This window comes from Ovis aries, chromosome 4 (genome assembly GCF_016772045.2).
Source record: "Ovis aries strain OAR_USU_Benz2616 breed Rambouillet chromosome 4, ARS-UI_Ramb_v3.0, whole genome shotgun sequence".
NCBI lineage: Eukaryota > Metazoa > Chordata > Mammalia > Artiodactyla > Bovidae > Ovis > Ovis aries.
In genome coordinates, this window is record NC_056057.1 from 116,314,544 (window position 1) to 116,329,792 (window position 15,249).

Genomic DNA, 15,249 nt, shown 5'->3' on the forward strand with positions numbered 1-15,249 from the left:
GAATTAATACCCCCGTTTACTACAGATTTCAACTGTGCCATTACAGTGCACTTGTGAACTAAGAGGTTTCTTAAGTTCTTGAGTATCACTTTATTCATTACATCTGCCGTGCAAGGAATTGCTGGTTGGCACTTTTGAGGTCTGATTACTCTGAACCAGTAAACCCAGTCCTGGCTTTATCAAACTACTTTTATACAAATACTTATTATACAAAAGGCATTCTCTGTATGAACATTATGAAAGACAAAGAATGCCATTCTATTAAACCACATCTTGGCAATGCAGTTTAAAAAGCAAAATTATTTTAGATTAAATTAATATTTATTTTCTAAGTTAAGCCAGTGTAATTACCATATATCAAAGAACTTTATGCCTAGCTTCATGTCTGCTCTGTGAAATTAAGACTACAATAATAATTAAATAAAAAAAAAACTTCAGCCTGAGGGGGTATGTAGAGATGCCCAATGGGTCTAGAGAGTCTTTAGTTCTCTAGGGTCCAAACCCTAACATAGATGAAGATCAGACTAATATTCTTTGGCACTCCCCTGGCGGTCCAAGGGTTAAGACTGTGCTCCCTATGTGGTTGGCATGGGTTCAATCCCTCACAGGAGAACTGAGATCCCACGAGCCGAGCCCACAAGCCGCCCCCCTTCATGCCCGGGAAGAGAAGCACTACTCTGTTGCTCAAGTGAGCATGGTAGCACAGGGAGCATAATATATTGGATAAAGCACTAAAATGTAATACAGGGAACGTGAATTTTAGTCTCTCTTCTACCTCTGCAAATTAGTAACTCAGGCAATTCACTTAATTGCTAGTCCCTCATCAGTTCTAAATTTATTAGTTTACCCTATCGATTTCAAAGGAAGCAAATTAACTATTTTTATGACTGACTCATCCTAGAGAACATTCAAAGAAAAGTCAAAGTAAATAATGTTTGTAAACATATTCCTAACAGAAAATGCAGTTTTATTCAGCTAGTTGGGAATTAAAGGCAAACCTGAGTTATTCTCATCTTCTACTTTCACTTTAAGAATGTGAATATTTTGGCTTCCATGAACAAATAAATCTCAATTTGTTGTTATCTAGTACTATACTAACTGCCCAGTGGGTAGAGCTCTCAGCTAGCCTATAGCATTTAGAGATTCAGAGAGCAGAGCCTCTGTAAATTCCTCAGGAAGCTCAGCGAAACTCAGGACACAACGCCTCAAGGTCACAAAGATGCAAAGGCAGCAGAAGAGATGGAACTGGGGAGAATCACTGGCTGAAAGACTACCTAGAAAAAAACATAAATGGCTGAAAATATCCCTTATTAGAGGCATCCTACCAGGCAGAAAGACTGGTGTCATAAGTAACGGAAAAGAAGTGGGAAAATGTCTGCGGATCCTAACTCTCAAAACCTGAAAAAAACTTTACATCTAAAAACAACAGAGATCTAAATGAATAAGCACTTATTAAAACTACTATGGGGGAGGAACAATATACAAATGCATATACAATGATTCCAAATATTTAATACAAGTTTATACATAAATACACACAAATATATATACATGTGAAATCACAGTAAAATCACCTAAAAGTCAGTCTAACCAAATATACTCTGCTTTATTTCTGGATTTTAAATTAATAGATTTAAAAAATATACCTATTTTAGTATCTGCATACAGGAATACCACCTACTTCAGAGGATTTCGAAGATTAAAGGTGAATCATTCAGAAACAATTCCTTAGCCATGAAGTACCATATAGATATATGTTAGATGGTAGGTTCATAGCGGCACTTTTGAAAACGGCCTAAAACTGTGGAGAACCCAAATGTTCACCACTAGGTGACTCAATGAACAAATCCTGGTACTTCTACTACTCAGCAATAAAAAGGAATCACTACTGATAGGTTCAACATTATGGGTGAACTTCAAAATAATTATGTTGGGTTTTAAAAAATGCCCACCCTCCAAAAAAAGAAAAGGGTATATATTATATGACACCACTTACATAAAATTCTAGAAAATGCAAACTAATCTATGGTGAGAGAAACATACTGTCTGGAAAATCAGAGGGAGCAGTGTAGTGAACAGTGAGAACGGAGGAACTCCCAAGGGCACCTGGGAACTTTTAGGGGTTGTAAATTTGTTCATTATCTTGAAGATGATGATGGTTTCATGAGTGTACATGCATCTAATTAAATTACAGACTTTATGTGTGTGCCCTTTAGTGTATATCAATTATACATCAATTAAATTTTTTGTAAGTTGAATGAAATATACAGATTTGAATAGGTATCTGATTTGTCTGCTCTATATATATATAAAAAAAAAACATACAGATGATATTTTTCTTAAAAAAATAAACAACTTACTTTGCATCTCCAGCCATTGGTTGGTACTGATTTCATAACTGGTTGAAGACAAAAAGTATGATACCCTTTGTCACACGTATCACACACTAGCATCTTGCTATCTTCTCCCGATTGTCTAAAAAATAAGATAGCATTAATGATGCCTTATCTTTAAACTTATGTCTGTGAAATAAGTAACCATGAGAAGAATCTGTCCTGGGAACTGCCCAGTTCATAAATGCCCGCAGTGTCAGTTTTGCCTATGCCCAGATAATGACAGTGCAAACTCTCCAGAGGATGAGACAGATGTCTTCCAAAGGTCTCTAAAGGATTATCCTTACTGAACGCTCACCTATGGTGAACCTGCTTTGGTCATTTTAGGATTCCTGCAGAGAAGGAGGGGTTAAGGCAAGATGAGTGATTTTGATCTTTATTTTTTAAACATCCGATACCCATCCTCTTTTGGGCAAGGAGCTGTAACCAATAGGTGATGCTGCATGGCAAGGAACAAATCCTGGCACTGTGAACTGGAAGAACAATGTGATATAATAAAGAGAGGATCAAACTTGGGCCCGATCTACATTTACATTCAGACTTCTATTTTTCTAGCTGTGAGACTCCTGAATAACTCAGACTTGAGTCTTCTTGGCTTTAAGTACAAAATGTGAATGGAAATCAAAGATTACCATGAGAATTAAATATAATTCTGGCTGAAGAGCTAAGAACATCCATTAAATAATAAATGCTAAATAAACAGATACAAGAATAGTAATCTTGTCATAATTGCTAGGAATTGTAATTAAAAACCTAAAATCTTTCCCTGAACACTTTTTGACCCTGAAGATTGTGCCCTTGTCCTGTCCATAGTCTCTGCCTTGATTCTTGACTGTTCATCCCTATCAGAAACTAAGAATTTAATTCAAGAGGAGGGGAAAAGAAAAACTAGGGAATGCAAGAAGAGCTGAGAGAGGAACCGCTGAATAAAACCTGGGGATAAACAGAAGTAAAAAGGAAGATCGGTTAGTTGGCCTTCAGTAATTTCTTATTTAATTTAACAAATTCTACATGTAAAATTGCACACTGTATCTCTTCAGCTATGTGGAAAGATCCTAGAAGAACAGCACTCTTTTCTTCACCTTCTCTTATTCCTTCTCAAGAAGCTAGGCATAGATACAAGGTGTCAACTAAGTGTTTACTGATATTTTCACGCGGTCTTATTTATTCCACATAATTCTAAGATATTGATGTTATTGTTGTCAAATTAAATTACAAATAAAACAGACTGAACGTGGCAATGGTGAGTATCATTTCTCCGTATTTTAAAAGTTCTCAGCTTGTAAATAATTTGTGGACTGCTGCAGATGGAGGCAACATCCCCAAATTATCATGCTAATTAATTAGTAGCATGAGGAAAAAAAAAATCACAGAAAAAACTGGAGCAACGATCAAAGGATGGAATAAAATAAACCAGAAAAGATAACCCCATTGCAAATATTTACATCCATACAACATTTTGTTTCAGGATTACAGTGAAGGTTAACTGCCTTTCAGATAGATGGAAATTTATTTTAAAACAGTAGATTTACTATCAACTGTTCCTCCTGGAATAGAAACTGAAACTTATCACCGATTCTTTGGCTCACTCTAATAACTACTTTGCATAGTGAGTGGTTTATTTTCCTATTAAATTTCACCCCAGTGTCCCTCAGGAAGAAGGGGCGGGGGGTGGGAGGGAAGCTGCTTTATTTTTCTAATGTTTACTTTTAATTGTTAAAATCATTCATTTAAAATTGTTGGCAAATTGAAACTGGCTTTTTAGGCAACCAGGAATTTAAACTGTTAAAATTATTTTTTGTTTAGACTTGTTTCAAAGTAATATAAGTTAATAAATACCTAGCAGTTTTAAAGACATGATGAAGTCAGTGTGAACGAATACAGCTGCAGCATGAACAACCTTTACCGTATTTACACAAACCTTTAGGACCTAATAATAGGGTCTGTCTTAAACTCAATACACACCTTTGAGTTGAAATTAAAACTTACTTGCAGTTCTGGCACACTTTGCACTCAGGACATTGCCAACCTGCCCGTTTTAATGGAGTAACCGCTATATCCAGGCACATTCCATGATAGTGCTGACCACAAGTAGTACAAAAGAACTGATCTAAGAGGTCTCCCGGGCTGTCGCACACTGCACAGTTTGCATCTTCCTTTGCTATAATTAACAGTAAAACAACGAAATTGCTGTATAAGAATTTAATATTTCTCTGACTTTACAGTTTAAAAAAAATCACTCGAAGGGAATTTTCATGGTAAATCTTTCAGACACGTGAAATTATCCACATTGAACTGATATCCAATCAGAATAAGGTCTCAATAAAAACATTATACTATCTTTAATTTTAGTCACATTAAATTTAATCATATAGTTTTGCCATTATTTGTGCCTACATCTACCTGAGACCATATGCAGTTCTTATTTTATTTTATATCCCTAATACCAATGATAATCCTGGGCACCTAGTTAATGTTCAATATATACTTGCTGAAAAGAATCAAAAAGGAAAATATCAACTGAGAGACGCATTGCAGTGCAAATACAAACATTTTTATCTGGATGTTATACATAAGGTTTTGAAATTAACAAAATAAAGTAAGAGACAAAATTAAGAAATGCTAATATCAAGCAGATTAAGATGCTCCTTAATCATAAACAGACTAATGTTTATTCAAATCAAATAAGGGTTTTTTAATACTGGAAAATATCATATGAGGGAGAACATTAAAGACGGAAGCTACATATTCATACACATATACAATACTTCACATACTAATTCTATATTGATGTATATTAACTGCCAGTTGTAAAACAAAACATTAAAAATCTATGTAATTATCAACATCATCTATCACTAAATACGGATTAAAAGGAATGGCACTTTTTAACACTTCTTGTACCATCTAAAATAAGGAATAAACTGCCTTGCCAAGCACAAAATTAAACTCATGCATATTATAATACAATAAGGAATGTATTCTAAAATCATACCAATTTGGTGATATATATGAGTATGCCTGTAACTGCATTTAGTATGCTCTCAACTAAACGGTCTGATCAGCTGATCGTCTGAAGACTGTTTTAAATCACACAGAGGATTTTCTTTCCTTTTGCTTTCTGAAGATCTGGTCGGTCCTCTCTGGCTTCGAGTCCTTCCTACGTGCCTTCCTTTCCCCCGGTCTAGAAACGGTTCATGATCTGTTCCTTTTCCTTATACCTGGAGTTAGCTGGCAGCTGGTCTTGTGGGCTGTAGAAGTCTTTGGCATACAGACCTCTTGTTTATAGAGTCCTTCTAGAATGGTTAAAAATACCAAAACCTGTAGTGTGAGGGCAGCGCACAGACAGGCCCTGGGCTGCCTCGAGATGTAAGCCGGGCCTGGGGGGTGCTCACCCGCCACTCATCGGAAGCTCCCGTAACTTCTCGGGCCTTACCTTTCTTGCCGTGTCGCAGCACTGACAGCCGGCATTTCACTCACACTGAAGTGTCCTACCTTGAGTTCTAGGATGGCCGCTTTCTCCTGACAACTCCTGAGGCTTCCCACGCCTCCAGCTCAACCCCTGTGCTCCTTCTGTAGCTCCACAAGGCCTCCAAACGCTGGAGGCTCTCAGGAGTCCATTCTCTTCCTCCTTTCCGAATCCCCCATAGTTTTTTCTTTGTAATCACATCAACTTATACACCATAAAAACACCGTAATTCTCAGAACTCTTATCACTGGCCCCAAACCTCTATCTAACCCTCAAATGTTATTTTCAAGTCTGTCCGGACTTCAATAGCCACATGTTCTAAAAACACCTAATCTCTACACCTCTAGTATAAAACTTACTTTTAAAACCGAAACCTCTCCCTCCTTTCTAGACCTGCTGGGTAAAGAAGCATTAGTGTCACTACTGACCCTAAACTTGTCCCTGACCCAACACACTCAAATGGACACCAGTTCTTACTGAGTAAACTTTCTATATACCCCTATTCCATCTATCTGTACAGCTCAGTCCATCACACTCTGTCTTGGTATTAATAACTGCAGTTACCTGCTGAATGGAATGTGTGCCTAGGGTTCTGACCTTCTTCCTAATCAGCCACACATCCAGAGCAATCTTCTGCGACTGTTATGCCCTGCCTAAATTTAAACTTTATCAGTGCCTCCTTTCTCACCTTAAAAAACCCACAAGTTTCTTGAGGTTTTGAGGCAAAAAAAAAAAGGAAGGGGGGCCTTCTCTCCTTTTTCAACTAAATCTCAGAACACTCACTATTTCCTGGTTAGATCAAGCAGTCTGCTGCGCACAGAACACAACACAACAGACTGCTAAACCCTCGTGAGCTTGTACGCATCCTGTTTCTTCTGCCTGTAACCGTGTTCCCTTGCTGCATTGCAAGCCGGTTCCAAGGAGGCCTTTAAAACTCTTGCTCAGACATAAACCCTGACCATCTAATGTTACCACACCTAAATGCCCATTTGGTTGTTGACTATTTCCTTCCCCATATGCTTAGAAGAAATTATTATATAATCCAGTTCATTATAAGATGTTTAAAAGAAAGCATTACTTTTAAAAACAAAATTACACATATTAAATCATTTCTATAGAAATGGAAACAAAACAGAGCAAATTATTTCTCTTATACTAAAAGAGAGTGCCATATTTAATCCATTCAAGTACATTTAAAAACTTTGATTTTTCTTACCCTCAGAATGTACAGAAATTGTGGCAAATACTGGACTCTATCAGATACTCAGTTGATCCTGTGAAACTTCTAGAGTTTGCTACTCTGCAACTTCAACCTGCCTGGGAGCTACCAGTCACATGTATCTAACTGGGCGATGGAAACGTGATTAGTCCAAACTAACATGTGCTTTACATAAAACACACTCTGAATTCCAAAGATTTAACAGGAAAAAATATTACTGTGAATAGCTCAAAATTTTATTGATTACAAGTTGACATATTAACATTTTGGATACATTGGACTAAATATGTATTGTTAAGATTAATTTTAAATAAAAAATTTAACATAATTGTTGGAAAAATTAAAATTACATATATTGCTCATATCATATTGCACAGCCCTGTTTTATATAGCAAAGCGCATTCTGTAACAAGCTAATTGTGTGCATCACTGTGGCAGGGATTACTTTTTATTCTATGGCATTTTCCACCAATTCCTAGATGACAATAGACATGTTGCTTGATTAGTATGCCTCATGTAATAAATGGGACCAAAAAAAAATTCCACATGATTATATTCAGCATAAAAGAATCAGCATAAAAGATCTATTAAGCATTATATAAATAGTAGAAAAAAGTTGGTTCCAACCACTTGTTCAACCTGTGAGAACATACAGCAATCTGTAGAAATATTAAGATGGCCTTTTGAAGGTCATTCATAAGAAGATGTTACTGGGCAGCATGTCATGTCAGACATGAGTGTATGTACTTATACGTACATGTATGTCTGAAAGTCACAGAGGCGTTAAGTTTGAAGCATTAATCAAATGACTAAGTGAACATTTTCTTTAAGCAGTTGGGAAAGCAAAACAGATGGAAAAGACTAAAGCTAAAGACAATTTAAGGGAGGGCAGGAGTAAAATCCAGGTCAACCTCTCTTCAAAGATGTTGATGCCCACTGGAAGGGCAAAGAAGGCAAAGAATATCCGAGTACGCACGAAAGTAGAATGGTCAAATGTAGGAGGAGGACCGCCGGCACATGCACGGCGTGGAGGAGCTACATGACGTGGGGGGAGCCAGAGAAGAGGGGGGGGAAACGGGACAAGCTTTGGACACGTCACTGCCTAAGTGACAGCCGGGTGACAAGAGAAGAAACGGAGGAAAAGACAAAAAGCGGAGCCTAGATCACATAGGGGCTTATCATGGATCTCTAGCCATGGTCAGACTGGAAGGGGAGAGCACTGCTTAGGAGAGCCTAGATAGCTCACAGGAAGAAAGAGCAGCAGAAGCGAAAGCATCGCCAGACAGTCGATTTGAAAAGGACTAAACCAGCACAGCTCTCTTGCTTCCACCAACGTTGCAACTTCTACGATCTAGGTTTTCATCCCTGGTAGGACACTGCAGAGTGATTTGCCTGTCAATATGGAATCTCCAGAAAGAAAAGCAAACCACGGATGTCGTCCAGAGAGGGTGGCCCACACAGCAGGCAGGCAGGGAAGAAAGAAAGGGCACTGGGCTGACAGATTTAAGGGAACAGAAAAGCTGCAGGACTTGGTGTCAAGGGAGACACAGCTAGAAAGATATTACCTAGGGAGTTAAAATGAAGTAGAAGCAGCTACAGCTGAGTAAACACGCTGGGGGAAGCAAAGTGGCTTGAGGTGCATCCTTCCCGGGTTCAGACCCTGCAAAAGAATTCTCACGGCAGACAGGATACATCCAAACACCTTCACCTGTTCACAAGGCCTGCGTGCACCTGCACGTGCTCTGCACTCTGTACCTGGGAGACACCGAGCTCACTGACTCCTGCCTACTCCACGATCAGCCAAGTTCATGCCACACGGCCTGCAGAGTAGCTGTTCGCTCTGCCTGGAAAATTCTCTCCTCTGATCTTACACGGCTGGCTCTCTGCCATTCAGGCTTCCCTGAGGGGCAGAATACTACCTAGGAAGAACATGTGGCTGTCTCTCCTAAATGGATATTTAGTGTAAAATTTCCAGACTAGGCTAGTGGACACTGGCGTCAGCGTGAAAGTAACGTGACAGTCCTGACCAGCATTTCTCCAGGATGCAGCACCCAAAATTATTTTCTGATGAAAGGCTTGGTCCTGCTCACATTCGCTCTCTTTGCTGCGATTTTTTTTTTTTTTTGAGGTTCATGTTTTTTTTAGATTTCTCAACTTTCATAAAAAAGATATCATACTACTAACTCAGTTCACTACCACTGCACACGGCTGAGCTTAGCCAGCAGGACCAAGTATTACACTTGGTGCAGACCCGAGCTGAAAGAACTACCTCTTAGTACAGTAATTCATATACATATACATATATATATATATATATGTGTGTGTGTGTGTGTGTATGTATATGGTACAAGGCTATATGATTTTCACTGATTGTCATTTAAGCATCAATAATAACACTGTCATTTAAGATATCCCCATCTTTAAAACATTAAAAGTGCTTCATGTTGTGACAGACAACTAGGACAACTAAAAATACAAATGAAAGATTTTATAAGATTATTACCTCATCTGTATATTCCTGCAAAAGTCTATTGGCAATATTCTTCACATCCGTGCATTGAAACAGAGAGTCAAAAAGCTGTGTCTTTAGGCTCCATTGTTTAAGGTCCCCAAGGAATAGAATTTGCTCAGTCGGGCTTTGGTTTTATACCACTGACTTATATTGAGGTCTGTTACAAGAAACTGCCCTGTGGGATCTACTTAAGCTACTGTGAGACAAATTTTCACTGCCCTGTAGCGTGTACACACAGTCTCAGTGAATTCTTATTACTACAAATCAGGCAACTGCTCTCGCGCCCTTCTTCACGCTGACTGCTGGGGCGTTTTGCAGCCGGCTGTGCAGCTCAGGCGGCTCAGGCATAGGGAGTGCACTTCCTCCGGGAGTCAACCTCACCGTGACCTTCCCATCCGTCCTCTCCCTCTTCTCTCTTACCATTGGCCAAATTCTCTTCTTACCTTGAGTCTCTGTAAGTCTACTTTGGGACAAGGGAAGGCACCAACAATTCCAGCGTATCTTTTGAGCTTTATGTGGGCAGCAGGAACTATGCATGGTAACTGACAGTAAATCATCTCACCTCAGTTCTTACATTTCATTATTTTACAAAACATTTTATGATCCCTAACATATAAATGTATATAGATCACGTGTGTTATGTGAACACAGTCTGCAAGAGAAAGCAGTCCTGTCGATGAGTAACAGAATTCCTTGTGCTGGAACCACAGTCATAGAAGTCTGCATGTTGTTTAGTGAAGTCTAAATCATGACGATGTACAAAAGGCTAAATAAAAATTCTCAAACACACCCACAATTGTTTTATTCAATTGGGAAAATGTGTTGATAACACTGTAACACCCAGAATATAAGCAACTCTGATGACTGGCATCACAGTCTGTGCACTTAGGGAAGTAATTCACTTCCTGAGGTCTTAAAATACTCAACACCCATAATAGTAGCTGTGCATGAATTTTCTTTTTCTCCCAGATGAAACAGTGTATAATCCAAAACATGTTTAAAACTTTATTAGCTTAAATACAATATGACATTTCAGTCTGCCTTCCCTATAATTTATGTCTGTATGGGATTAAGGGCAATATGATTATACATGTAGACACAAAATAACTAAAGATAAAATTATGGTACTGAACAAAGAAAAAATAATGATTATGAAGCCTAACTGTGTTAGAGATTAGTTTAAGCCTGAGGTAGCTGTATTTATGTTTCACAAAGCTGGAAAAGAGGGAAAAAGTCTTTATCGACATTCTAAGAAACAGATAACTAAGAGATGACAGATAAAACCTAACAGATAACTAAGAGATGACATTAAAACAAACAAACAAAAAAAAGACTGAATTACAGAGATTTCACAAGTAGACTGGAAACTCAATTTACTAGGGGGAAAAAAGAACCCAAAACATGCATACTCATTGGAAATCCATATACTAAGAAACAAGTAAGATCTCTATTTAATGAAAGGAATAGGAAAAGAGCTGTAATTTTCTGTATAACATAAATTTAAAACACTTAAACCTTTTCACCTAATTATAAAATACTGTTTGGAAAAGAAAGGGAAAAAAAGACAACTGAGGATAATAGAAAACCATAACCAAGATAGATGAATCAAGAAGAAGCACTAACAGAACATCAGGACCACACATTTTCCAAGATGCTCCAAAGTGTTTCGGTGATCCTATCAACATACATCCTGAAGTAACACCTGAGTGAACCATCTTTCAAATTTCCAACTAGGGAGTTTTTGTTTTTCTTTTTTAGTGTAAAAGACATTGAATTAAAGACATTTTAATTTTTTAAATGACCTATTAGTACTTTATAGTACATATTAAAATACCATATACTCAGCAAATCTATTTGCATACAGTAGTTAGATTCTTAAAATAAGAATAAAAAAAAACAAAACATGCAAACTATCTTTGAATTTTCAAGCAAATAACTTTTTGGATATATCATCAATGATACTGTTGATAACAGATTTCTCCCCTGGCTCCTCGCTCCCCTCATCCCCCATGGATCTCTTCTGAAGACCTCTTTCAGTATTATATGATATTACCTTTTATCACAAGCAGAGTAACACTTAGCGAACTTACAACATCTGTTACTTTAAGTAACTACATCGGTAAGTGTTTTTAGATGTATCTGTAGTAAACTTACATCTCTCAGGAGCTTGGTCAATGTGTTCTGGACAAAGAAGGAAGAAGTGACTGAGATCCTGAAAGGTGCCTGCTCCAGCAGCACAAGGATAATGGTACATCTGGGTGCATTTCTCTTCACAGCATTTGATAGTGGCTCCAAGGTGCTTACAAAATGCACATCGCTGGAAGGGAGCAAAGCATAAAGAAACCTCCTTATAACACCCGGAAAAGCAACATCCAAATGTGGGGCAAGGAAGATTTTAAGAAGTCCCTGTACATTACTAGTGAAACAGTTTGAAGCCTGCAAAATACTAAATAAAGAATCAGTGAGAGTGGTGAAATCTAAGGTCTCCATGTAGTGCTTGGTTTAATGTATGTTCATCCTTCCATCAAGTTTACGAAGTTAGCATTTCACTTTTTTTCTACTGACTGTCAAAAACATAGAACTACCATTCTTCAAAAAATTAATAATATGGTTATTACAAGGGCAGTTTTCTAGTTGAGGGTTATTTTCAACAGGTGACTAAACCCCATCAATAAGCAGATAAAACAGAGAAAAACTACTTACAAAATCTCTTACTGTTTTCACCCTGCCTAAAAATCAATATGGGGTTTCTCAGGTAGCACGAGCAGTAAAGAATCCCTGCCAGTGCAGAAGATGTAAGAGTCACAGGCTTGATCCGCGGTTTGGGAAGATCCCCTTGAGAAAGAAATGGCAACCCACTCCACTATTCTTGCCTGAGGAATTCCACGGACAGAGGAACCTGGCAGGATACAGTCCACGGGGTCGCAAGAGTCGGACACAGCTGAGCATGAGCACACACAGCAATCAGTATGAAGTAAATCAGTGCACCAGAGAATAAGCCAATGAGTGGCAACTACATTGTTAAAGGCACACATACAAATCTACACACTTCACTGCAGAAGTCAGTTTCAAGTTTCCTTAAAAAGTTGGAGATGTGAAGAAAAATTAAGTCCTCTGACTTTCTGCTTTCCCCATTGCAATCTGCCTCTACTCTCTTGCAAGTGGTAAAACCAAAGAAATGTCTCAAACAAACAGCAGAGGAACTCTAGGGCACGTGAAATGTGTTCAAGAAGTCAGTATGATTATCCACTGCGCCAATGTACTTACTCAGCTTTCCTTAAGAATAATTAATAAACATCTTCATCCTCCCAAGCCCACTTTGGGCATCAGGAGTCTGCTGGGTGGCCTGCATCACACAATATAAAATCTCCCTCTGCATGTAGGAGATGCTTAGCTGCCATATGCTTCCGTTTCAGCATTTATGCTATTGCTGGATAACTGCTTATTGGTCCTTTTTCACCTTGGTCCAAGATCCTTGAGTAGAGCAAGCAGACTGTACTATCTTTGTATTCTTAGCACCATGAATACTGCCTGACACAGAAAGGCACTAATAAACTGATGTTCATATTTATGTACACTAAATGAACTACATTTGTGGTAATAGCAGAGCTGAAATAACTGAAGCCAGATGAAACAATATATGGTAAAACTAAGCCTCATGAAATAGGGTAAAACTGCTAACATTACCATGGATATCTTCACATGCTAATATACTGATTCTATATTCTGCTAGTCAATTAGAGAATACAATAGGTTTTAAGTTATAAATAGTTTCAATGTCTTGCACATAAATCTACATAAGATATGACATGGCATCAAACTCTTGCTCGTAACCCACCAAGCCACTACACTGAATGTAAGAAAGCTAACTGCTTCTTGGTGTGTCTTCTACACATTTTGGCTGCAGGCAACAAGATAGCTGCAGCTTCTAAGTAACTTATGTGTGCACGCTCAGTGGCTCAGTCGTGTCCTACTCTTTGAGACCCCAGGGACAAGAGCCGACCAGGCTCTTCTTTAAATAGAATTTTCCAGGCAAGAAAATTAGAGTGGGTTGCCGCTTGCTACTCTAGGGGATCTTCTAGCCCAGGAATTGAACCCCATCTCCAGCATTGGCAGGCAGTCACCTGGGAAGCCCAAATAACTCAAACACTAGCTATATTTGTGACATTTAACTTTTACATAATGTCCTCAAGTTCAGAGACTAACCACACATTTCAGCTGTCTTTGGTACTCAAAGATATTACTGCATTTAAACAAACTGAAGAAATAAAGTATAATAATCAGCTTTTTCCAAACTAAATATATTTTTATCTCATACCCTCCAGTGGTATCTAAACATGTTAGTTATATTAACAGAACCCAAAATTAAAGACACATATGGTATTTAGGTAATCGGAGTATCCTTGAGTCACGCTGCAAAGGCCAAGATAATACTGAAGGAGGAAAATGTATACATCCAGTCAACCACTGAAAATCTTTTATTAACTCATTAACATCACAAAATAAGTCTGCTAAACTGTTGAAATCTAGAATCTCCGTTATTTTTATAGCACATGGCAAGTTGTACAGAAGCCTTGTGCTCTAAAAATAATTTTAGCAAATATAATGACTTTTATTTAACTGCATAATAAGGAAACAAAATAATTTTATTATTTTCCCACTGTCTGTATCATTTTAGAAACGTCAACATGTTCTCTTAATCATATTTGCAATGGAAAATATTACATGACATTAGCTAAACTACTATGTGAAGATCTGGAATGTATCCAACATACTAATTTATAAATACATATAAAGATATCAGGGAATAAAGAAAGGGAAATAAAATACTAGCTGCATTTAACTGAACGCTTCAAACCCATCTGTTATAACAGCACAGCTAATGAAAGACATTTGGCATTGAAAGAAAATATGTACTTTCTATATAGACTGTAATGTATCTTTTTGAATCAAATAAATGCATCTGTAAAATTGCAGAAAACGTCTAAGAATAAATTTCCAAAAGGAACTTCTCTAAACATGAGCACTCTCATATACCACGTGAGAAATCAAATTATAAGCTAACAAGTTATAAACAATTACAAAGTGAATTAACATCTAGTGAGAAGAAGGTAAGATAAATAGCTCTTAAATGGCTTATCAACTAAACAATTTATTTGACTCAGTATTTAAAACTCCTGAATAATTTTCTCTACTTTTTTAATCATTAAAAAAAGAGAGGAGGAGATGGGGAGATAAAAAGAGAAGTGTTATAATATCTTTTGACATTTGTCCAAGAACACATCCAAGAGAAAACTCTCAATGACAGTTCATATTACAAGAGAGTTCTCCCCTGTAAGAAAGAGTCTGAGGAACTTCCAAAACTTTAATTCCACTAAATAAAAATAAGGAAGGCTCTTCCCAAATACATTTATATTCTCCAACAAAATATAATCAACAAAATTTCAGAAATTAAAGATGAATTATGAAGCACTAACAAAAATTTTCAGAATATTTCAAAGCTCGTTCAATTAATTATCATGTGTTTATTCTGTATCAACTGCTATAGTTGTCTATGTGCTCTATGAAGTATCAAATCCTACTAGTTTTCAACACACCAAACTGTTTTTCAGTTCAGTTCAGTCACTCAGTCGTGTTCGACTCTTTGAGACCTCAC

At 37.5% G+C, this 15,249-nt stretch overlaps 1 protein-coding gene across 22 annotated transcripts in view; it reads right to left on the reverse strand.

The window, feature by feature from the left end:
- The window catches only part of KMT2C (lysine methyltransferase 2C), a 257,448-nt gene that overhangs the window by 109,851 nt on the left and 132,348 nt on the right, over nucleotides 1–15,249 (reverse strand). For all 22 annotated transcript variants that reach the window (XR_003589232.3, XM_060415213.1, XM_042249047.1 and 19 more), the window contains 3 exons: nucleotides 11,748–11,910; nucleotides 4,383–4,554; nucleotides 2,361–2,475 (listed from right to left, as the gene is read on the reverse strand). Coding sequence is in view for 21 of the 22 variants with exons in the window: in XM_060415213.1 (XP_060271196.1) it covers nucleotides 2,361–2,475; nucleotides 4,383–4,554; nucleotides 11,748–11,910 (450 nt within the window). In the remaining variant the exon portion in view is untranslated. The remainder of the gene's footprint in view (nucleotides 1–2,360; nucleotides 2,476–4,382; nucleotides 4,555–11,747; nucleotides 11,911–15,249) is intronic.